General features: G+C 40.4%; 1 protein-coding gene across 4 annotated transcripts; it reads right to left on the bottom strand.

Moving 5' to 3' along the window:
- Positions 1-953: 953 nt before the first annotated feature.
- On the bottom strand, positions 954-24846 carry crebrf (creb3 regulatory factor). 4 transcript variants are annotated; one of them, XM_054626188.1, is made up of 11 exons: positions 24532-24846; positions 20284-20442; positions 15766-16013; positions 15498-15623; positions 13351-13520; positions 10269-11425; positions 9886-10083; positions 8287-8476; positions 7963-8036; positions 7600-7719; positions 954-6560 (listed from the first exon to the last, which is right to left on the bottom strand). In XM_054626188.1, exons 3-11 carry the CDS (start codon positions 15772-15774, stop codon positions 6442-6444), a joined length of 2163 nt encoding a protein of 720 aa, XP_054482163.1. In that variant the 5' UTR covers positions 15775-16013; positions 20284-20442; positions 24532-24846; the 3' UTR covers positions 954-6441. The 4 variants fall into 4 exon arrangements, with proteins under 4 accessions (XP_054482163.1, XP_054482162.1, XP_054482164.1 ...); XM_054626187.1 differs by lacking the exon at positions 20284-20442; XM_054626189.1 differs by lacking the exons at positions 20284-20442; positions 24532-24846 and adding an exon at positions 24434-24505.
- Positions 24847-25178: the final 332 nt, after the last annotated feature.

Genomic DNA, 25178 nt, shown 5'->3' with positions numbered 1-25178 from the left:
ATTCATACTGGGAAAAATTTGCAGGTTAATGAGCATACAGCCTCTGAAGATGAGGTGTTTTGACAAGCATGGTAGCCCACATGGGTTCAAACAAGACAGGAAACATTTGAAATGCCCCGAAAGAAACTCGAAGCCAGACTCTGAGATCTGACATCACAGCCAGCAGGAGGTGAAGTCATTTTAGTTTGTAGTTTTTACAAACCCAATTTATTGAGAGAATAATATTTGGAAACGTTCATTCTTTCTGTAATTTCAGAATAATTTCAAAGAAGTTTCTTGATTCATTTTCACTTTGTTCTTGTGGTGAACAAGTTAGCAAACAGTATCATTGTAGTTGCGTTTCTCCAGTCCAAGTCCAATATATACTATTTTAACTCTGCTTTTGGTCTCCACCAACTCTTGGGTAAAATATATGGCAATTCAGATGGTAAATGTTCCACTATATTCACCCACTATATTGCTAGCTGTTTGGTGCTGAGCAGGAAGTGTACGGTAGTTTTTCAGAGCTTTACATCTGGGGATGGAAACTGCGCTGATGATAGCAGTGAGACTAAACCAAAACAGTGAAGTTGCAGGCCGTAAAAAAGCAAAAAAACAAGTTTAAGATGCTAAAATGCTCAAGCTGTGGGAAGCTGCAGAGTCTATTCAGTTCTATGTGGGTTCTTTATGGCAAGCAACATCTGTGCGTTAACATAGTTATTTTATACTTGTTTAATACATAAATAATGATTAGTGCAGCTTGTAACCTTAAAAAATATATAAATTTATTATTGAAAGCTTATTCTCCATTAATTTACAATGATATGTTTTGGAATAGTCAGCTTACCTGTTTTGCACTGACTAAAACTAGAAATTATTAATTGTAAGTGTATCAATGAACTATTTGAAACTTTTTTGAAATTATTCTGAAATTACAGAAATAATAAAATAAAGCATCACCAAATATTTCCTCTTGAGATTGTTCATGAATACATAACGCCAATATATTAACATTAGAAGGAAATTCCCCCTAGAAGTTAAATCAGCAAAAGCAATGTCCTTATACACCAAAAAATATGCATTTATTTGAAGTTCTCGTGAATGTTTTGCACCTCTCAGAGGGAATAAAGATCCTCTGTGACTTTGGGCAATGGTATCAAATCAAGGAGTCTGACTTTTACATAAGAAATAATGGTATACCTAACAATAACAACCATACAGCTCAATAATACAGAAATCACCATTCTGCTGTTGTTCAGGGTAACAATATTCTTCTGATTGGTCCAACAGTGACAGTTCAATGCAAATGATCAGGAGGGGAAGTCTGGTCTGATGACAGTTATTGAGAACATGAATCACCTGTTATCCTTGTGAGTGGATAATCATTTTCGGACGATTTCTTGGAAATGTTATCAGCACCATGTGACAAACCCCAGTTTGATTACGGCGGTCAAATCTTTTGTGAAAGGAAAATGTTGCAGGTTGTGTATGTTTGAATACCGATCTGGAGAAAGCGGAGAACTTTGTGAATTATTGTGGCAAGTCTGTTGGCCTTTTTTCAGTTTGTGTAGCGAGCATTGCACTATATTGATTGACATTGACAGTTCATAACACACACACACACACACAAAATATTTTGTACAGAGTAAAGAATGGCGACAATAATTGGAATACATAAATATATTTTCTTTAGATTTTATACGTCATCACATATGTCAGATAGAAGAACGATATTACCCTGATTTGCTGAAGAAGAGCTTTATGGATCCACTTAAGCTTTTATTGGACAAGAGGAGCACAAGGTTACACACTCTATTAGCTTAATAGTTGACTGTATAGGATTTATATCATCAGAAATAAAAAGAATAAGGAATAGTTTTACTGGCGAGGATTTTCACTCATTTCCTTGACTGTTAAAATGCCACAGAGTCTCCTGGTCTAAATGTAAAGTTGCACAGCTTGCACCTATCATGTTAAATGTAAAAACCTGTGAGGACTCTATCTTGAATCAGCTTCGTGATCGTCTACAAAACACACACACACACACACACTCTGCTCAGCTGGTCAATGGCCAACTAGCGGCTATTCAACCACCGTTGACCCCCCATCAGACCTGGGCAAAATTGTAGTTAAAAATTGCTTCAAATGTTGCCCCAAAAGATATAACTGAGCACAAGGAGTTCAAATTTTTGAAGCCATTTTTTAAGACTTATTTCACCACGTCTGCTACTTCAGTCAAGGTTGTTTTGAGCAAATCAGGCTGAACAGTTTTGTTGTTGTTGTTGTTGTTGTTGTTGTTGTTGTTGACAATATATTGGCAGGACTATGTCATAAACCTCAGGCACAACCCTTGGCAACTGACATGTCTGCCAAGTTATTATTTTTGTTTTGTGTGTAAGTGAAAAGTTCAAAAAGGCAATAAGTGTCCGGATTGAGTCTCCATTTGTAACTGGCTTGCCATACAGTACAGTGATATAGTAACTTCCCCCAAGGCGGCCCGGATCAGCATCTTTCAAACGGGCTCTTCCTGGCCACCCTGGGCTAAACCCCCTCCTCATTAAGTCACAAGTAGAAATCAGTTTACAAATGATAACAATATAGCTCTCTGGAGAAATGTGTCTATACTGTACATCACCCTGAAGAGGAAGCCAAAGCAGAATCAATTTTTCCATAGGAAACCTCTACTGAAGGCAAATTAATCATGACGCCAAGGGGGTCAGGATCATTGTAGGGGCCCTGGAATCAAAACCCTCTATTTTTTTTTAAGACCACAAACACATTATCCACACGGTTCTTGACCAGGGAATAGATCTATCCTATCTGGGCTTCCCAAAGCCAAGCAATGATACATGCTCATACAGCATCTTATATCATTACATGGCTCCAGAAACATGTTGACCTAACCCTTGTCAGGCCGTACACCTATTCCCTGCTAGTTTATAGACCTAGCCAAGTCAGGTAATAGACCTATCCTCGCAAGTAGTCATCAAAGTACACTTGCAGCATTCACACCAGGCCTTTTTAGCAGCAAATGGAAGAAAAAAATGCTTTCTTTTTGTTGTTTTTTTTTTCCTTTTTTGGACAAAGTGCTTTTGTTTTTCAAACATATAAGATAGAGTACTCTATACACATATCTAACATTTAGAAGGTACATATCAACTTATAGTCTATTTACAAAAAAGGAATCACTACTAAGAAAATAGCTATGGACGGTAGGGGAGAGCAAGTCATTAGGCTACAACTAGCACTGAGTAGTCAAATAAGAATCATGGATACTCATCATTTTAGTTTCAGAAAAAAGCACCATTTCTCCCTTTTTAGACGGAACAGAAATCAGTAAAAAATATATATATGCAGCACTAGCTGTTATTCAATCACAGAATATAGAGAGACCACAGCGCTGCATCGCCAACACCATACATCAGAGTTCATTCTGTGAAGGAGTTATTTCTTTACTTCAAACTAACCTGAATTCAGCCTTGTCAAACATATATTTTTTGTTGTATTCGCCTGCTAACAGAGAGAACTCTCGTTGAATTTTGAAATTCCTGGGAATGGCTGCATTTCCTCTTAGGAGGCAGCAGGAAGGAAAGCACACGGGCATCATGCATTTCAAAAAGTTGGACATGCTACCAATCTGTGGCCTGAATATTGTAACTGCGTGTTTTGGTGAAGAAAGTTATTCTCTGCAACTGGTCAGGAAGGATGTGAGCTGAGGACCGAAGGTAAGGCCAGGCAGAAATATATCAGCAATGCAACCTCAAAGGCAGCAAAGCCAGTCCCAGGAAATGCAAAATTCAACCGATTTCATGGTCAAAGAGGGAATATGTGTGATAATTGGTATCACAATGCACAGTGCTGAATCCAGATCAATCTGGGAAACACTAAAATTTCTTTGTCTTTCATACAGCAACTGCCTTCACATCTCCACACTGTTGTCCTCTGAGTTTCTTTCTTTCCTGGACATGCCACTGTCTTTGCTAAGGACAGCATGCCCCCATTCTCTTTGTAGACCACTCAAACTAGACCATGGCTTTGCTGCATTGTTTCAAATAAATCCAGTCCTGATTCTCTGTAAATCCCTCAGCCAGTAAATGATACCAAAAGGGTCAGGTGCCAGTTTAAATATCAAACTATCAGACCAACTGGCTACTCTTTAAGACCTTCTCCTCTTTTCCTCCCCATTGCCTTCTTTCCACTAACAGGGCTACTTCCAACCCAACAGGAAAGATAGCAGGCAGCTAAAGTACAAAAATATAACAATACACTTTTTTTGTGTTTTTTCTTTTTTTTTTACTTTCTCGGTGGATAGGATAGGATTTAGAAATGTGTCATGCTTAAAAATGAATCAATTGTCATGAAAAGTGGCATTTCACCATTGATAGATATAGAATTAATGTTTCTATATACAGTACTTTAAAACACAATTCAGTTAATATTTTGTTGATGGACTAGACCTCATCTAGATACAGAAATCCAACAAGTGACACCAGGAACAAAACATTTTGGTTATTGTTGGTGACATTTTGACAAAGAAAAATGTAACATAGCTTATCTACTAGCGCTCTTGGTTTTTGTCCTAGATAGCGCCACAAAAACAATTAGCATGTGGAGGGAGGAAAAAGTTCAGGAATGAAGTGCTTGCTGCAACACATCTACAGGAGAAGCCCACAGATGGAGATCATTTTCAAATTCTTAAAAAAATGACTGAATGTTCCTTTTCTGTACAGAATTGGACCCAAGCTAATTTCACAGTTCTATGAAGTTCCCTGACCTTCCCACATTTCTTACATTCAATACGGCGTCAGGTAAGCTGTGCAAAACCTTACTTTAACTGGCTGGTCGCCATTTCGTTGCATGTGTCTTTGGTACAAAAAACAATCAAAATATAGTGTGCAAATATTTTTTTGTAACTCTAAACAAAAATATCTGTTAACCCCACCCCCCATCCCTAAAGACAGAGTACCAAAACACAAAAGTAATCCATTGCAGAGCCCTCCTATATACACAGACTCTGTGGCATGACGCAACAAGAGCTTCCACTTAAATTTTGTACATTCAGAATATCTCTTTACAACTGAAATACACAACAAAACACACAGTTGTCTCCCTCCTCGCATTCGCTACCAATCTCCCTCATTGTAAAGCTGTCCTCTCCTTGGCTGGACCTCAGGGAGTTATGACCAATCACATCGTCTCGTTCAGCTCCTCTCATGCACTCACTCAGACTTACAGAAACACACACATACATACACAAGGCACAATGAATAGAACTCTGATCAAACACTAGTATGAGCACACCTGGTCATCTCTACTGTACAAAAAGGGGAGCCAGTGCCGTTTTTCACTGGGAGACACTTTTATGTACAGTTTCCTAGAGGAGATGGATCACTGTTTGTCATCTTTATCACCTCCATCACCACCATCATCTTCCTCACAGTCTGCTCCCATTCTGGCAAAATGCCCGTTTCACCTAGTCCAGTTATAACCAGCACAAGGCCAAAAGCACCAAACTACATGCACTTCCTCTCCACATGGTCAACCACCTCCTGCTGTTTTAAGTTAACGTAGTCAAAATGAGGCATTAAGCTTCCTCCTGCTTTCCACAAACTTCAGCCCAGCAGGATGGCTGTCGCTTAATCTTTAAAGTCTAATTTTGACTTTAAGCTTCTATTGCTTTTTTGTTTCCAGCTTTATTTAGCTAAAAGTGAACTCCTATATTTTAACACCAGCTGACTTGATTGGCAAACAGGGGATGGCATGAACATATTCAGGCCTTCAATACAAAATACTTCCTGCCACCCCAAAACGCCTCGGAGCACTCTTCTTTTTTTCACTCTGTAGCCGTCTTGGCAACCACAGCTGTTTTCGTCAAAGTACTTTTTATTGGAGTGGGTTCATTTTGTGTTGCCATGTAAGGTGAGACTCTTCTAGGAAATGATAACCGGAACTTTTTCCAGCCTTTGATGGTGTCTGATGTGTAACAATTATTCCTCTATCATTACAACCTCAAATAAACTGTGTGAAAGTATTCCAGTGGTTACACTCGTGTGACTGTCTCTGTGTCCGCCCCGGAGGCAGACCTCCGACAAAACCGACCCTACACAACACTATGTTAAACACATCTAATAGTCACCAGTGGATTTCGGACGTGCTATTAGCTATACACCTAACCATCACTTGCTTTAAGAGGCGCTTTTCCCAACAGATGCTGACAATGGGTTGGGAGACAGTGACACACTGACTCTGCACACAGTGTGCATAGACAGTAAGCTAGGGTGTATGCCATACAGGTGCATGGCTTAAACAAACACACATACATACACACAGGGAGTGGTATGTGTGTTTGTGTGACTAACAATGTGTATGTACTCTGGGCTGGAGGGGGCATGCAGAGGGGAGCATAGTTACAATGGGACCGCACGGTGGTAATACCACTCCTCTCAGTGGACCGCAGTTTGTCTAGATTTTGGAGGTTGGGACTCGCAGGCCGACCAGCCCGCCGGTTGGATCACCCCGTCCTGTGTTCTCCAAGATCTTGTTGACAAAATCTGAAGTCTGCCCAGCAACAGGTGGTGCCACTGCAGTAAGACACATGAACACACATTCAGAGATGTTAAACACCTTGTTTATGTAACTATCTTGTGTCCAAAAACAGCAGTTACAGTATACATATACATATACATGTATCCATAACATTTTCTCCAGAGAATTTTACTTTTTCAGAAAGGGCTCTTTGATATTCTTGTAAAATGCATACATTTTCGCCGTATTATCCCCTGGTTGTCTTTATAATATAATAAGGATCAATAGTGATTGAGTTAATGGGGTCTTACTTTAGCTATATTATTTCTCATCATTTGATTTTTTTCCAATCATGTAGATTGTAGCATACTAGCTTTTCTTTACCACTTACATAAAAGTTTAATTTTGCTCTTTTAAGATTATGTTTTTTCCAATCCTGAATGATATCGTCACATCATAATTTAACCCATATTTCATTATCAAAAACAGAGAGTTTTGTAATTATTTAATGTCTGACAGCAATTCTTTTTACAAACCTTTTTTTCTGTATACAACATATTTTAATCAACTCAAATACATAGTAAAGAAATGCCTTCCATTAAAGTATGTATGGTATATGGGCGGCTGTGGCGTAGTGGAGAGCAAGGTAGCTCTCCAATCAGAGGGTCGGTGGTTCGATACCCGGCTTCGGCAGTCGATGTGTCCTTGGGCAAGACACTTAACCCCAAGTTGCTCCCGAAGGCTTGCCATCGGTGTGGACTGGATGATGAATGTTAGTTAGTCTGATGGTGGCACCTTGCATGGTAGCCTGTCATCAGTGTGTGAATGGGTGAATGATATGTAATATACTACTGACTGTAAGTCGCTTTGGATAAAAGTGTCTGCTAAATGACTGTAATGTATATTTTATTCTTTGTTCTTTAATCTTTGAATCTTCAAATAAAGAGCTGTTAACCTTCCAGTGTTTGAATTTCATTATGGTAATAGTAATTTAAATTTAATGTAATTTGAAGTACATTTAATGTGTGTAATTCATATTTTCCAAGTTACTGCCTGTTAAGTCTGTCAGCTGTCGTACTCCTATTCAATTCTTACCAAGTGTCTCCTGGATGAGATTCTCCAGAGTGTCAGCCATGTTGGTTGGACGGGGAGAAGAGTCCTCCACTCGGGCAACTATCTCCTCCTTGATGGCATTGATCACGAAGAGCAGCCGATCTACAGGAGGGCAAATGGTGGAGCACACAAACAAGCATGGACCAAAGTTAACACACTAAGGAACAGTTGGTGGCAGCACCACTTTTAGGTCATTTTTAACAATTTTGAATGTGACAAAGCCTTAAAGTAGATACAGGTGGATTAAGAGTAGTACATTTGACAAAGAGCTTTATCAAGGTATAAAAATAATGAATGCAGAGGTTGATTAACTTGTGTGTAAAAACTGTGTCGTAAGCAACGTACCGTACTCCGTGCTGAGTCCCCAGAGCTTCACCTTGTTTGCTTCATACTGGGCCTTCTTTTTTAAACGACAAGCTCTACGATAAAAAAGAGATGAGTTTACTTACGCATAACAGGAGAGAGCTCTTTTTAGAGAATAGTAGTCATTGGGAAACATGACATGATTCTCCCAAATAAACTTCCTAGGTACAACTGAACTCAAAACTAGACTCACGGTCTAAGCAATAAAACCTTTTAAAACTAATATACTGTGGAGGTCAGTGTGATTTTAAAAGAAGGTTCGTCCTACTCTTGTTTTTACATACAGTACATGCGTGCATGTGTTACCTGGATGCCAGCTTGTTCTTCTCCTTGCGTGACCGTGGTCGTGCGGTCAGCGGCAGTTCACTGACGGGCGTCAAGTCGCTGATCACCTTGTTCAGTTTACGGAGCTCGGTGCCGATCTGCAGCAGCTTGCGTGGATTGGGAGTCAGGTCTTCCACGTCGGTGCGGCGAGATTTCTTCAGCATATACTTTCCTTCATGACAACCAATGATAGGAGGCATTAAAGATGACTCTCACATCCATTTCAATGTTGCAGCAGTCATGAAGCACACGAGTATGTATGACAGCTCTTTTTACTTGGCTTCGTATTGTTTACCAAGTTAATATTATTTGTTCTATGTTAAATAATTTGTGACTGAAAAATATAATATTCATGAAACTTTTGTTTGCACCTCTATCAGCCAAAACTCCTCTTCATTTTGAAGTGCTTAGGTGGAAGAAATACTTTTTCACTTTTCACTAAATATATTTTAGAGCATTTAGACATTTTATTGCTGTCATTCACTCATTCAGTCACAGTTGGGTACACCTACAGTCTCTCTAAAAAACAATTCGGGTGTTTGCACAGGGCCGGCTACTGACCTCCAGCAATAGTGTCAGTGGCTGATATATTTTCTATGCGTGCCGCGACAGATCAAGCAAGAAAACGCAATGTTATCTACTATTAAAGATAAAAAAAATATATTATAAATGATCTCATTCTGATAAATTATACAATAATGCATCTAAAGCTTTTGACATCCCTCTCTCCATGCTATTCTCCCAGAGTTTCAGTTCCCCCGATTCCCCTCCCGAATCTTTAAATCCATTCACTTTGTTTATTAGAATAGCCTAATGTCACTGCTGTTTGTGATTGTGTTTTTTAAATTCTGAACTTATACAATATATTTGATAGTTGTGCCTAAAAAGAGAGCGAGTGCAACGAGCAGACACACACTCAAAGGCAGACAGACAGTGAGACAGAGATTAGCTCTATAGAAACGAGAGTGGGTTTGCTTGATGACTGGCACAGAGAAATGAGCTTTTAGTGTGAACAGCCAGGTTACTGCTTACGCAACAATTTACTTCCACATCCAGTGTGAACCCAGCAGGTTCAGTTATAAAGAAAACGGTCATTGAGTGTGTGTTTGACTGCCACCCATTAGGAATGATTTATTTTCAGTGTTTTTTCTTTCCAAAACCACTGCTAACTTAGATAGATTCAGGAATTCAAACAAAAGGATAAAATAAATGCAATAAAAGTGCTTTGCAGCTGTGACAAATTAAGAATACAACATGTGATCACTTAAACTATAGTATTACTGCTACATGCTGTGCACAGCTGCTGTTGTGTAAGTCCAAACCGTCACAGTCCCACTGAGAGACTCAGTACTGCAGTCCCCACTTAAAGGCGTATTAGACACGTTTTATGCAGTGATGTGTGATAGAGCTGGTGAAAAGAAATGCATTGGAAGATTCTCAGAAAGCTTTTGACTAAACATCACAAGCAAGGCTTACATCCCACAGTGCGCGCTTGTGTAATAATATATATATATATATATATATATATATATATATACATACACACACTGTATGTACGTGTGTGTGTATATGTATGTATACCATGGAGAGGCCCGTTCTTCTGGTACAGGTTGCTAGGCAGCGTGTGTCTGTCCCACTCAGACGGCTTAAGCATACGTTCCTGTTTGGAGGGGGTGAGCTGCTCGCTGTACTCCCAGAAGTAGCGACGCTTGCCTCTCTTCCGGCTGGAGACTCCTGCTGTCAGGCCTTTTATGTCATCCATTAGCTCCATGTCACAGCCTGGTGAAAACAAGACAGGAGAGTGGAGAGGAAATCAGAGCAAAAAAAAGACAGAGAAAGAAAATTAGGGGTAAAATAAAGACAGAAAGGTAATAATTTAAGAAATAACCAACAAATTTCTCAAATAATGGCAAGCCATTGATTGGTGACACACAACCAGAAGCATGACGATGACAGGCTTTTACCTGGCTCTGAGAAGGCATCACTCATGTCGTCATCCTTGTCGGCTTCGTAGTCTTCATCCTCCTCCTCCTCCTCATCCTCATCCTCCTCATTCTCAGACAGCTCGTGCTCGCTGCCAAAACCCTCATCGTGGTCTTCGTCATCCACCTCAAGCCCCTCGCCTTCCTCCTCCTCCGCATCTTCCTCGTCTTCCTCCTCTTCCTCTTCCTCCTCTTCCTCCTCCTCCTCCTCCTCCTCTTCAAGCTGGGAGTGGGCTCTGCCGGCCAGCCTGTTGCGGGTCAGGAAGAGAGAGTAGTTGTGCTCCTCCTCCTTGCTCTTCTCCGTGCCCTCGACATCTGGACCGCCGCTAGCCCCTGCCACACAATCGTCGGTGCTGCCCAGCTCAGAGGTGCTGCCCTCCATGGCCTGGCTCGCCTCCACCAGCAGAGGCACGGTGGCAGACCAGCCAACAAGTGTCTCCTTTCCTGTCCCCCCTGCCCGCCTCTCAAAGCTCGTCAGGCTGGCAGAGCTACTGGCTGCAGCAACAGGAATTACCACCAAGGTGTTGCTCGCTGAAGTGCAGGCATTCTCGTCTTGTGGCTGGGAGACAGGTAGAGGTGGATCTGATTTCTCAAAATCCATCTGGGAGGGCGTGTTGGGCTGAGTTCTATGCACAGCGCTCACACGGACTTTAGCCTTCCGCACAAAGTCAGTGCCGTAAGAAGTCGGGGCTGCCATCTTGGTTCCTCGCCCTAGGGTCTTGGTTTCTGCTTGGCCGTAGTCCTGCGTGAGACTGAGGAGATTCTGGGTCTTGGCCATAGTCTCAGTACTGGAGGGGACGGGTCGGGTGGCTTTTTTTGAGGTTTCAGGGAAGTCTGGGAGAAAGCTGCGGGAAGGACGGGAAGAGGATGTGGAGCTCAGGGAGGGCCGTGCAGAGCCAGGGACCAGGACTCTCCTACTGTGACCGGGAGGCAGGGCCGGCTGAGGGGCAGACAGCATCAGGTCAGCAGGGGGGTAGAGCGCCTCACACACAGGCATCGAATCCTCGCTGTTGAGCTGAGCCAGAGTCGGGGTTCTTCCAATCACTTCCTCGTCCTGGTAGGGACTAGAGAAATCATCTAATCCAAGGAAATCTACCTCTTTGGTGCCCCAGATGTCGCAGCTGGCCAGCCGTGTGTATCTGCCAGACACAGAGACATGCAGTAGTATCAACAGTCAAAGCTTTCATTGTAAACAAGCTTTAAAATGTAACTATCGGCTGTGTTTCATTCAAATATGTAGGAAATAAGGCCTGAACATCACCAACAAAATGTTTATAATCATTGTTAAGCTAATATATTTGGACCAAACAAAACATTGAAAGATGTCACCTTTGACTCTAGAAAACAGTTTATATTACTTTTTCAGAAATTTCTAAAGTAATCTATTCATGGATAAAGTATTTGAGAGATTAATAATAAAAATAATTGTTAGCAGCAGCCCGGGCAGATATAAACATATCTTTTGCACGATTTCGAACTGCAATGGCTCCATGATTGGGATAAGTGAAAAGTTGAAAGATGTCAATCCTAAAAGATGCAACTGTGCCTCAATTCATATCGCCATGTAACCTGGAGATAATCAAACTTGTTCCTACCAGTACCACAACATACAAATAGATCAAGGTTAAGAAAACTAATGTTTTGTAAAACCACAGTGCCTCAGAGCTCAGAGAGAGAATATGACTTCTACTGACCCAGAAACACGCTCCATTAGACATTTGAGCTACCAAACAGCATTGTGGGCCTAATCTGAACAGTCGAGGTAGTAAAAGATGGACCCACTCATTAGCCAAAAAGATACAGAACTTTCCTCTGTTCCACTGAAACATGACCTCAATCAACCCTGTTAGCAGAAGATTCCCACCAACCCTGCCACAGCCAGCACTATTCCACCTCCGTTTTAATCGTCTTTAGTCTTTAGAAAATGTTGTCTGCCCTTAGCTGACACTCTCCATCAGAGGAGCAAGTACACAAACTATTTTGGCAGCAAAGCAACAGGATAGGTGCAAGACAGACAAAGCAGCACCTGAGATCTCAGGAGACTGCGTCAGCCAGTAGCTTTGTTGTTTACTGGCCTCTTAAACCAGCCCCTCCCTTCGAGGAATACCGGTATCTGCCTCGAAATCATCCTCTGTCTGTGTCAAACAAAGATGACCTGCCTCAACGTTTACCGGTCAGTGATTGTGAACTCTGATGCTATAAAAAGCTTTAGGCACCTGTCCTAACGCATAACATTCACAGATTCATAGACTGACCTCTCCTTGACTTTCTAAAAAGATAAAATCCCGACATCCTGAGCCTTATGACGCAGGGAACCTCTACGTAAAAAAGTACTCAACTGTGGGGTACAGATTGTCCCCGTGACTCTCAGACAGGGAAGAAACTGTTTTTCAACATTCGTTTTTCTTTAAATGTTACTGGAGCAGGTGAAAAAAGTGCTTTTGTGTATTTTCAGCTGCACATTACTACACATTTGGTATGTAAATAGTGAATATTTACAGCAGCACGATGGTGAGGCTCAAAATAATCTACAGTAACCATGTTGATCATAATGAAGGAACATGTGACCCAGTGCAGCGGTCAAAGATGAATATCAATAGTTTTTGGATAATGATGGAGCTCTATGGCACAGAGGAATAAGTATTTAAGGCTTACACAAGACAGCCCTTCTTAATAGGATTAATTGATTGTTAGTTTTGGTCTTTTCATGGGATTAAAAACATCACAACAAAATCAAAGAGGTTTCTTTCAATAGCTTCAAAACCGACTGGTTTCAACCGGTCAACTTTAAGTGGCTCATGTGAGCAGGCGATTCTTTCTCAAAGTTATTTGCTGCCAATTAAAAACAGACAAATCTTGTGGACCCTAAATAAGACCTCCTGTACGGTTACTATTCAATACCATGCTGGTTAGAGCACAATAGGTAGGTAATGTTAAGCAAAATTACTGGCAATGTAAGCCACTTTTAACATGCCATTTGAGTTCCATTAGATTCATCAATATGTTTTTATGTCTTATTTTCTTGCTATAATAAGCCACAGCACATAAATAAATGATTCAGTACCTGGTGACATCTTCCCAGTAGGAGTCCCACTGTTCAAACGCTGAGCTGCTGCAGACTGTCTCACACTCGTTCAGACCCATGAGCTGATCCACACAGCCCTCCACTTCCTTGCCTCCGTCCCCCATGATGCTGTCCCGACAGGGGCTCTGCCGGTGGGTTATGTCTCTGTCCTGCAGAAACGAGGAAAAATGGAGGTTAGAAGACGGTCTATTTCTCATTCTATTTAGTTTACTTTTTGTTGTAACAGATCCATTGTATTCAAAGGATTTTGTTAACTTGCAAAGACATTTAAGATCACAAGCCAAGAACTGATTACTGCAAACTAATATTACGGTACATACTAATAAAAATATCACAGTCAAAAGAGTAAAAGGGAATTTCTTTCCACGCGAATTTTGCAATTACTGGCATAAAAATTAATTTGCGAAGGATTGTGCATGAATTTTTTTTGAGAGTGGCAGTATACCAGATTACATTTTTGTAATAATTATGCATCAATGTGATAAAGTATATTAATTTGTCAAGTTTGAGCAAATAACAGTCCTTCTCACCTGGTGATTGTAACAATTAACAGTTTCTCAATTGATTTTCCAGGAATATATATACAGCAGGTAAAATAATTATTGAACACTTCACTTTTTTTCCTCAGTAAATATATTTCTAAAGGTGCTATACTTTTTCCCTGTGTCATTCCATTTTATTACACATAACTTAATTTCTGAACTTATTTGTTTGGTTTTCTTTGTATGTATGGATTACTTGGTTTGTTACTGACATCTGGTGAAAATTTCATGTCAATAGCACCTTTAGAAATATATTTACTGAGAAAAATGGTGACGTGTTCAATACTTATTTTACCCGCTGTATATATATATTATCTACTATAACTGCACAGTTAAATTGCCCCGGTGATCACAGTATGTTAAAACTATGCCAAAGTTTTAATTTTATATTTAAGTTTTTTCATTTTACTATCAACACAACCATTGCACAGTTTGGCAAATATATATATTCATTAGCCTAGGAGGTGAATGTCTATGAATTCTAATTAGTTTTTCTGTCAGAAGTGTATGAATTTAACCAGGATGAGGCAAATCAATATCAGATCCTTCACTGTCTTTACAGGAGAGAGAAAGAGAAGATCATAACAAAATATTTTACATACACTAAAAGAGTTTGCAGAAACCATATCTGTCCACAGTGAAAACTAACTGGAGGGTTGAAGAAGATGACCTATCATCCTACACTCATTTACCACATTAATGTGTTACTATGGTGCAAGAAATTGAGAGTGTAGCAGTTAATCACTATTGTTTGGACTACAGTGGACGGTAAATTGAGGTAGACACCTGTGGCTGCCAACGTGAGTTGTGTCAGGTGAGCTGTCTCACATCACCCACCTGTGAGCCTGGCAATTGGCACACTGCCGCTAAACAATTAGGCACAGGCCTCTCTGTTTTGAATGTTAGTCTGGCAGCCAAGCTGACTACATGCACGCATTTATTTACAGTTTTTCCAGTGTGAATTTGAATTTACTTGGAAGTCTGGCTTTCTTCTGTTAATGTCTGAAACTCTACTTACATATACAAGGGAATTAACAAAAACAAAACATCAGTGTTCCACTTACTGTCCTGTGAATTAAAATTCTCTCTGCTGTTTGTTGGTAGCTTGTGCTGTGTAACATGTAACCTAATATTGTTTTTTGATACGGGTGGGTATAGTCGTGCCAAGCCGTGAGCAACTGTGACCACTCAAGACGCACTGACACGGTGGGAGTGTTTTTCCACTATACTACATGGCCAGGTAGAAGATAGCTGTTTAACTTGATGAAGTGTTAAATGTGTGCTGAATCTTGCCAACCACGTAAAGAATCCGCAGCTCTTCATCAAACATCTCACTGTTGCATTTTTCTGCTTTACTATTCCACCTTGAAATATTTAAAACTGACCAGCTGACAAAGTAACTCAAAATATGTCCATATTTATTGCATAAAATTGTTTATATTATTATTGGAGAATAACGACGCAGAAAAATCTGAGCTAACTCTTTGATAATCTGACTATATTTTCTGCAGGTGTTTCGCAATTAAAGGCTATTGCTGGTTTGTTTGTGTGTGTTTGATAGTGTGTTTGTGCGAAACCACTTACAAGTTCATACATGAAATCTGGGTCAGAGCTGGTGGCGAGCAGCTCAGTGCTGGTGAGGGCCTGGTCAGCAAAGGAGTAGTTCTGAAAGGCGTCAGCAAATGGAGGTTCCATCCCACTGACGCTAGGCTGCAACACAACAGGAATGAAAAATGGTGAACCAACAGTAGTAGAAGTCATTATCACCAAAATTTATCTTTTTTCATATCACTTTTTTTGTGCAGGTGGAACCCCGTCTACCAGTGTGCCCTCCCTCTGTTGTCCCACTCACCTGAGGCATTGCAGGGCACAGCAAACAGCTCTAGCTAGGGGAACCTCTGGGTCTCCTGTGCAGTCCCAGTGGTCCGAGGTTGTCCTATCTGCAGCAATAAATTACTGCTTAAAAGAGACGATCTGGTGGATGCAGCCTGCAAGGCTGAGGGTGAGGGGTAAGGGGAGAGGGATGGTGTCAATATTTAGGCTCAACCTGGTCTGGTCTGATCTGTTGTGGTCTGGTGTGGTTCTCCGTATGCTTCAGGTCTGTGGTAAAAAAACAGAGAGTGCACAGAGCAGAAGAATAAGAATAAATAGAGACAAAACCAAAAAATAAGCCACCAGTTTCATGCAAGTACATTTTAACCACTGCTGCTGAGTTTGTTTGTTTCCCACTAAACCACAAGAGGCATACAGACTTAAAATCAATATATCCATACAGTTTATTTAACCCACCATCATTTACAATGTTATTTATATGGAGAGTTGTTTTGCCTCTTTTGAAATGTACCGTGAGAGCTATTGATACCAGAATTGTAAGTAAATAGCAGTAGCAAAACAGACAACCAGTTTGTCTCTTGTGGTTTGCAGATAGGGAAATATGCATTTAGTTTGCCTTCTCTGTAGTTGATATGATTGTCGAGGATATAATAATCCATTTTCAATTGTTAGTCAGGTCTTCTGGTGTGGCAGACCAGAATTGGGAAGGTGAAATTTAGATGCACAATGCGGAGAAAAGAAAGTCAAACAGGAAATGATGTTTGTGTGGCTGCAAAACAAGCTCTAATAGCTAGCTGGCTGACATCAGCATTTTGTTGTTGTAAATTTAGATTTAGAAACCTTTTCATCAAACATTTTATTGCCACTATTTATCATCAATGTCCTTTTATTCAGTGCCAGCCATGCAGCACGCTACCCTCTCTGGTGCTTGTGTTATCTAACCATGCAGCTGCATAAATAAGTGTATAAACAGGTAATATTTCATAATGGAGGGGTACATCCCATCCTCTCTTAAAGTGGTCTCACACTGCAGGTCCAAAAAGTGTGAAATCAGGAGCAGATTTCCATTGCTAGGTTGCAACACGTCACTTTAGTACAGTGTGAATGAAACTGTAACTACTTAAGGTTTTGAAAATACCCTTGCCTAAAGCCAGGCTTTACTTTGTCACATAAAAAGCCTCTGTATCTTTAAAGGAACACATCATGGGGAAAAACTGTCCCAGTGCTTCTGAAAATGCAGAACTGTTGCCTTCGGGATTCCCTCTGTTTACTGATAACTGCTGGATGGGAGGCTGGGCCTTCTGTCTAATCTCTAGAGCTAGACCTAAAGTCAACAATGCACTGGGCCACGCAAGTCTATCGAAATCTCCTCTTTCCTCCCCTACCCCTCTTGTCCACTTCCGCTTTCACAGACATGACCTAAATTTTGTTGAGAGGCCTGTATGATGGAGCTAAATTAGTGGATAGCCAGCTATCTTTGGGCTTGACTAAGGGGCACGCTCACTTTTAAACAGTGTAGATTATCAAGGTAACCAATGCTACACTACTAACAGCCAGGGCAGGTTAAAGCTGCCAGTGTACTCCATCAGAACTGCTTGTCGGTTTGTTTCGGGAACCCCTTGATTGAGGGAGCTGTGTCCAACCATTTCAGTAACTTTCCAAAACCAGCAATCAGACATTTGGACCCAATATCGCAATGTGATTGGTCGGCTGAGTGGAGGAGAGAAAGTAGTTCTCAACAAGATTATATGTTTCCCTTTTTATGGGTACAACTTAGAGCAACATTATGAATGACCTTCCAGGAGAGACTATCTAAAAATGTGCAACATTATCCTCATATTAAATCAGCACTGCCCCCCTCTCCATGGCGTCCAGCTTTATACTTATGCTTTGAATCTGGCCAATCTTAAAAACTATAAACACTTTTGCCTTCCAACATGGTCGAACAACACGTCATACAAACTAGTCGTGATCGAGCAGCAACCAGGCGGCAACCTCCAGGTCTTAAAAGTAAAGCCAATGTTTTGAATTGAAGATTTGAAGTGTATGAGCATAACTCAACCATAACTTTTGGGAATCAAATTGTAAAATATTAAGAGCCCAAAAACTTACCAATAAAAATCACTTCAAAAATGGAGACATCATTGTAAAAGATAAATCGCTGCAGCTTAGCCTTGCTGCAAATTTGTCCCAGAGCAAAAGACATTTCATATGTCTGTAAAATCACATTTAACTACCATGATAATGCAGTCAAAGATAGAAGTAATTTGGTCTTAAAACAGGACTTCTAACAAACAGAGAGTGTAATAAGGCTCTTGCAGTGCACTCGTTAATGATTTAATTAATCACTATGATAAAGCCAGACCAGGCAGGCTCCAGAAATCCTCTTTGCCATGCAGCAGACAGTCTCCCCAGTCAGTCGCTGTGAAGGGACTTTATCTAAGTAGTCACCTGTTGTGTGCGTGGATGCGTAGAATGTAAGTCTACCGTTCACTTAAGTGTTACGTGAGTAACTGAGTAATATGATGACTGCTCTATCAAATAATTAATTAATCATTTGGTCTATAAAATGTCCAAAATAATGGTAGAAATGTTTGGCAGAGCCTAAAGTTCACATCTTCAACTGTTTTGTCCAAAACCCAAAAGATATTCAGTTTTAAATTATATAAAACAGCATCAAATATTCACAATAATGACGTTATAATTAGGTAATGAATTTTATGATTACAAAATAGATGCAGATTATTGTCCTGTTGATGGACTAATTGATTAATTGACTGATGGTTTCAACTCTGACATGAAGTTAAAAAAACAGAGTGTTCATAGTAAAGGTTCTTGTTACATAGGTGTCTGGTATTGAAAGAATCTGTAAATATATGTCTGCATTTAAAAAGACTTGCAGGTTTCTCTTTATTTATTGTCCCTTCGTCTAACCAACACACTGAACCAGCAAGTCCATTAGCAAAGTGCACAGCAGCTCTCCGCCTACCCAGTAGCAGCTGGAAGTTGTTGCGAGAGTAAGCTTCTTAGAAGAATAAGAAATTCAGTGTGTACTCAAATCCCTGCCTCCAATATTGTTCGGAAAGTACCCAACAGCCCCAACATTGGTTCAGAGGGCATCTGATTTGCTTTGTGTTCATTAAGTTTAACCGTACCCTCATTTTCAATAATCAAATTCCACCCTCCCCTTATTCTCTGCTTGTTTGCAGTCTCTCACTTTCCTGCACCACCTACTGACTCATCTTTGGGCCCTTTGCTGCTTTTGCATAGCAAATAAATTAAAATCTGCATGGAGACCTGACCCCTGCAGTGAACAGCTGACACACAATCGTGCATCAATCCCATTCCTCTGAGGCCAGGGGGACGACATCACTTCCTCTCACAGGGTGCTGACTGACTAAAATGAACTTCACACCCCAGAGCTCTGTCTCTGTGTGTTCACAGTACTTTGCATAGAGACAGGAAGTGGAAAAGAAACCACATCAATACAACACTACCGAGTACAACAATTAATGTCAAAGAAACACATTTGTAAAAATCAAAACAACATGCAAGCACACAAGTCTAAAGACATAAATATACATGTACATTCTTTTAATAACAAACAGTATATTTGGAAGCTCAGCCTCTTACATATGAATCGTGATCATAATCAAAATATGTGCTTCCTTCTAGTACACCTGTGTCTGGTGTCACTTGCAGCAGAAGCAGAATGAGGAAGCATATGGCCTGTACACAACAGTAACTGCAGCAGCATTGATCCAGACTCTTTGCTCTCACAGAAAGAAACAGAAAGCCTGTGTGTGTACAAACATGCAGAAAACAAGTCACAACGCTGCTCACCTCTCCAGGCAAAGCTGCACTGAATATTTTTCAGTAGCAGAATTAAATATAATCCAACCCGCTGCTCAGTAGCTGACACAGGCTGTGATGTAGAGTCGGATATTTATGACAGAGCCTGACAGGCCCCAAAACACTCAAGCTGAATGCCTCTCTCCGGCTTTGGTCAGACTTAGTTCTGTGATGAAACCTGCCAGCATTATATATTTTCTTTTAGCCCTTATACTTAGGGAATTTGCTTGGTTCAGAGTCACAACAGTCTCAACAGTGGGCTTAGGTCAGGATTCAAATTTTCAGATTTTCTACCAGCCAACTTTACAAGATTTCCTTTTTTCCTTTCAATGGCAAACAGAAAAATCTATTTTATACACAGAAACAGAAATGTTCACTAAAGAAATAAATAAACTGAAGAAGATAGAAATTGCTCAACAAGACAGAATTTTGCAGCATCATGCTTACATCTCAGAACTGCATAGAGACAGAGAGTTTTAGTTGAGTCTGAAACAAGGGCCGGCTTTAAACCATCCAGTCAAGGTAACAGAACACTACCCTCACTCTCCGTAATTTGATTGACTTTGATTATGCTGTTATGATGCACGATGGCTTTATCATTCTCAACTGTTGCAGCTCACATGTTGGATATATCAAATGTCTTCTTACACAATTTAGAAAATGTACTATGTTCTTGACAACTTACTCTGACATGTGGGGTTATGATGCAGTCTCTCTACAGATGCACCGTTTCCTGTGTCGATGTCAAGTTCGCACAAGCTGCTGCTTACGATCTCAAAATGGACTTGGACAACAGCGCTGTCTTCTTTGCAGCATCAGCTGGGGTTGCAGTATTATCTGATAGCTGAAGAAAAAAAAATGTTTTTTACCATTCCAAATTTCTGGATTAATTAATTAATTAACTAAAACTCTGTTAATTAATTAATTAATTAATTAATCAAGTGTGGAAAAAAGTTTAATGCAAAAGTAATAATTAAAAAAATGTTTTTAATTAATTTGTTGTCATTTATCGAGTTAAAATAAAAATAAATATTCATATTATATTACATATCAACAAACGACCCGTCTCTGTTAGCTCAGGTCTGAACAAAAAGAGGAGGATTGTGGTGACTGTGCTCGTTGCAGCACTATCATGCAAACAGCTCACATTCTCCGCCTCACAACATTGGACGTGATCCAAGTAGGCCAATCAGCAGTGTCTTATCTGGAATGAGTTACCCACGGATACCAGTCGGTCCCTGATTCCTTACCGGATAAGAAGCAGGAGATGCCAGACTATTTGCTTAATGTGAGAGAAGCTCTGAACACCATGTGAGGAAATTAATCCAACACTCTTTAATGTGTTTGTACATCGCTGCAAAACACAAAATATGGATGCTCAACAACAGCCAGTTGTGCATAAAGTTTGGGACTTTTAGCATTTCACTCATATGGCAATTTCCTATTTGACGGTGGTATAACCAGGTAGGTGACAGTAGGACTAGCAAATCAATAACAGTGACAATGTATCACTTGCGTATTGACAGATAAGATATCTATCTTAAACAGATAACACAAGATGGGTTTATGGTTAAAACTCATGGTTAGAGAGACCGGCCCACTCAGTCAACAAGGTGCACTACCAGTGCAAATTCCTTCTACAGTTCACTGAACAGCCCTTGCACCAGAGTTCTGCACTATTAACATCTCTTAAGGGAGCAAATTCATTGCTGCTATGTGGCTATTCAGGGTAATCCTGGTGAGCATTTAAAAGACACATGCTAAACAAATTTTGATGGGTTATTTAATTTGTTTGTCTTACTTGTAAATATTTTGGCTCATCTATTACCTCAATTTTACTACCTTCTACAGCTCAGACCAATGAGTATGAGTATGGGTTCAGCACTGAGAAACAATCATCAAGTATATGTCACAACTGATAGGTATTCTTTACTACAGATGTCTGGGTCTTATCCACAGCAGCTCTGTAACACAACAACACAGCTAGAGGAGAATTACTGTAAGCCAGTTGAGGGGTGCCCCCCCTTGGGGTGTCACACAGCTATTGCAATGGGAGCACACATGACCAGAGGAAAAACTGTTGATTGACGTATCAAACACAGGTGTAACTAATACCATTGTTAGTTGCTGTGCTGCATTGCAATCATTTCTTAAACTGAGCCATGGTTACGTTTTTAGCCTCCCCTGTACTTTTCCTGCTACGACAGGTCAATATGCATGCTGTTAACAAGGTAAATTAATCAGATTAATTTTGGAACGATACAGCGTTAAGTACATGTAAAGGGTAACTTCGGTATCTCTAACCTGGATCCTATTTCACCATGTTCTTGTGTATAAGTGACAAATGGCAACAACATTTTTTGTAATTGGTCCAGTGTTGAGCAAGAAAGAATGCTGCAGACGGCTGATGCCAAGCAGTAGATGTAAACGCTCGGGGCAACTTCTCAATGTCTATGTATGTCCACTAAAAGGGCTTGTTGTTTTACCACTGACAGGCTCAGATTGTTGTTTAGCTGACGACATTATGGAAAGGACCCTACAGAAATATAAAACATTTTTCATTATCTTTCGTTAGATCCGGTTTATTTGTTTTTGTGTTTCTGACTTGGAGACTTCTAACATCGTATCACATCCACATTGTCAAATATTAGCTCAATATTCTGCCATGACATTGAGCATAATTTATATAACACTATCTACGCTTACTATACTCCAACACAACAAACTCTGTCAACACCAGCAGTCTCCTCTCCGACTCTCACACACATTTCAACCAATGTCTTCTGCTAACAAGTTACATGACACAAGAACACTGAAGTTGAAAGTACAAGAAAAGCTCTGCTGGTGATGCTCAACTAGCAACCAAGTCAGTTGAATCAAAATGACAAAGTTTATGAGGAAGTCTATCTTGATCTCAAGTTCACCATCAATATAGAAGGAGAGCCTTGTGTTTAAAAATGTTTGGGCATTTAACTTTGAATGAGAATGAGAAATATTTGCAAACAGGAACACACAGATCATATTCTTGGTCATGTTATTTCAATAAGATTCAACATGGTTCTTTTTGCTATCTCTGTTTGGGATCCTCTGCTATAACCACACAAGCACAAGTTAATTACGATAATAAGTTAAGAACAATAGAACAATTAAATACTAAAAGGGACTTTTAAAAATACCCTGAATTTGATGCATGTGATGCTTATGTTGTAGGCTACAAATGCTTGTTACAAAAGCAATTTTAAAAATGACCAGCTCTACAGACACTGCAACTGCTGATGAATGCACACTGAGCTTTGCAGTTTCACAAAACCATATATTTACACCTACAATTCCAGTATAAAAACACAAAACACTACAGAAAACGGTATGAAACAGTAGTACATAGTAATGAAAATATTAATATTCTTTAACTCAATGTCTTAAAAACAAAAAATGACATCTCTACATCTCTTTGTGATGGATTCACTTGCTTTGAAGAAGCACAGTCATAGTGCACAAACGTCTACATCTAAAAATAAATCCTCATTATCACCATCATCATTATCACCATCCAACATCAGCATTATCCCCATCGAACAGGCGGGTATCAATTACAAATTACCTTTCATCAACGCCAATGAATCCATGGATGTCACCAGCATCACGCCAGTCTCTGCACTCATCACAGATCCTCAGCAAAGCAAAACAAACCTCAATCTAACGCGTTGCGCCAACACCCACCAAATCCTTCAATCCTATTGGTCGAGCCGAAATGACGTCCCGCCTTCTGACGTGCGGGAATGGCCGCTACGACTGTCAATCCCGGAAACTGCTACCTACTAAAGAGCCCGTTTCAATCTAGGTTGAGGCAGAAGATAAACAAGTTGGAGGCCTATAAGCCCGTGGCCTAGTTAGATATATTTTAAAATACATTTAATGTCAAATCTACCCCCCAACACGACACCTGAACACAACATAAGGTTTTGCAGCAAACCGTGACATTTGTTTGTATTTAAACTTAAGAGGAGACACCAGATCAAACATGTATTAACCGAAATCGGTTGTAATTAAACTATACAGCGGGTTGTTGAGGTGGAAATCCATTATAATCTATCTCCACAGACACATCGTTACTTAACACACATCCTGGGTGTAAACAGAAGTCTGATTCGGATGCATTATTTGACTTACATCGCATGTAAATGTGTATCTGTGTCGAGCTTTCTCGCAGCAGCAGAGTGTCTTGTTGGGGGGCGTGTACCTACAGAGAGCACGGGGCTGCCTTCAAAAAGTCAGTGTCGCATATTTCACTGGCACACCAAGTCCTCTCACCTTAAACACACTTAAATTAGATTAAATGAGGTTCTTCTTAACGCATTAAAACAATGACAGGTCAAATAGAGGTAAGTCTGTTGTAAGAAGGTGCAGCATGCTTTGGACAGTTTAAAAGTAGAGAAGCCAATCTTCTTCCAATAAGTGGAGGTTTTAAACATCCTCACCCCGACAGGGACATGTAACCTCACTTTTGGGACAAAGCAACCAGCTAATGACACATCAACAAAACCAACGGGACACAATATCTGTGCAGGTTTAGCGCGAAGAAACGGAAATGTCTCTCAGATCATCACTACATTTCTACACCGTAACACTTCCTGCAGGAGCTGGATAAACTGCAGTACACACTAAGAAACACGGTGAGTGTTTTTACCACAAACTGTGTTTTTTTATTTTATAATATTTTTATATTCGGGACCGACGGATCCCGTTTCCCTTTCACCCGCAGCTCTCAGTCAGTATGGCCTCCGCCCGCCCCCTTCCTCATCCCAGCTGAAGCCCGATACAAAACAACAACCTACCGTTAGCTTCACGGGCTAATGCTCTGCCGCGGAGGACACACACATCCTCCGTCCAGCAGAGAAACCCCCAAAACGGATCAATCGAGGCCCCTACTCACTTTCAGGACGCACATGCATGCGTCTCGCTTGGTTTTGGACCTCGTGTATGTCCTCCCGTTGGGAAAACAGGACCCTCTTTCCAATGGAGTCCGCACGCTGTTACAGCTATATCTCGGGTTTGTTTTGTTTTTCTTCTTCCTGACGGGTTGCTGGAAAGCGCGTGACTGCCTGACCACGTGGTGCGGCGCTGGACGAATAGGAGCAGAGCCCAGAGATGGGTGCAAACATTTCGCCGTTTTCATGTAATATTGCATTGGATAGAAATATTGAAGTTGTTCGTCCCCAATATCTACTTTGTCTCGTTAAGACCAAGCACCGGCAAGACATTCTCAAAAACATTTTCTTTTTTTTTTTTTTCTGTAAAATGTTAATTCTCCACATGAGGTCATGAATGCAGTTGTTTAGGGATTTTCCACTATGCCATGAAAACAACTCTGGTGTAGACATATAAGGCATCATTAACTTGAATGCATTAAGGCTCCCTGTGGAGTTTTGACAAGTAGTAGCACTCTAGAGCAAATGGTTTTGCAAGTTGATCTCCTTTTTGTTTGTTCTCATGCACAAGGATACATGCATGACGGTGACAAGTGGTTTCACACTTTCCCACCGTCTTACAGGTGGAAAAACGAGCAGAGAAACAAAGCAT

The sequence above is a fragment of the Anoplopoma fimbria genome, chromosome 24, assembly GCF_027596085.1.
Source record: "Anoplopoma fimbria isolate UVic2021 breed Golden Eagle Sablefish chromosome 24, Afim_UVic_2022, whole genome shotgun sequence".
Classification (NCBI taxonomy): Eukaryota; Metazoa; Chordata; class Actinopteri; order Perciformes; family Anoplopomatidae; genus Anoplopoma; species Anoplopoma fimbria.
Note: the sequence above shows the minus strand (reverse complement) of the source record. Positions and strands in the feature narration are given on the sequence as shown.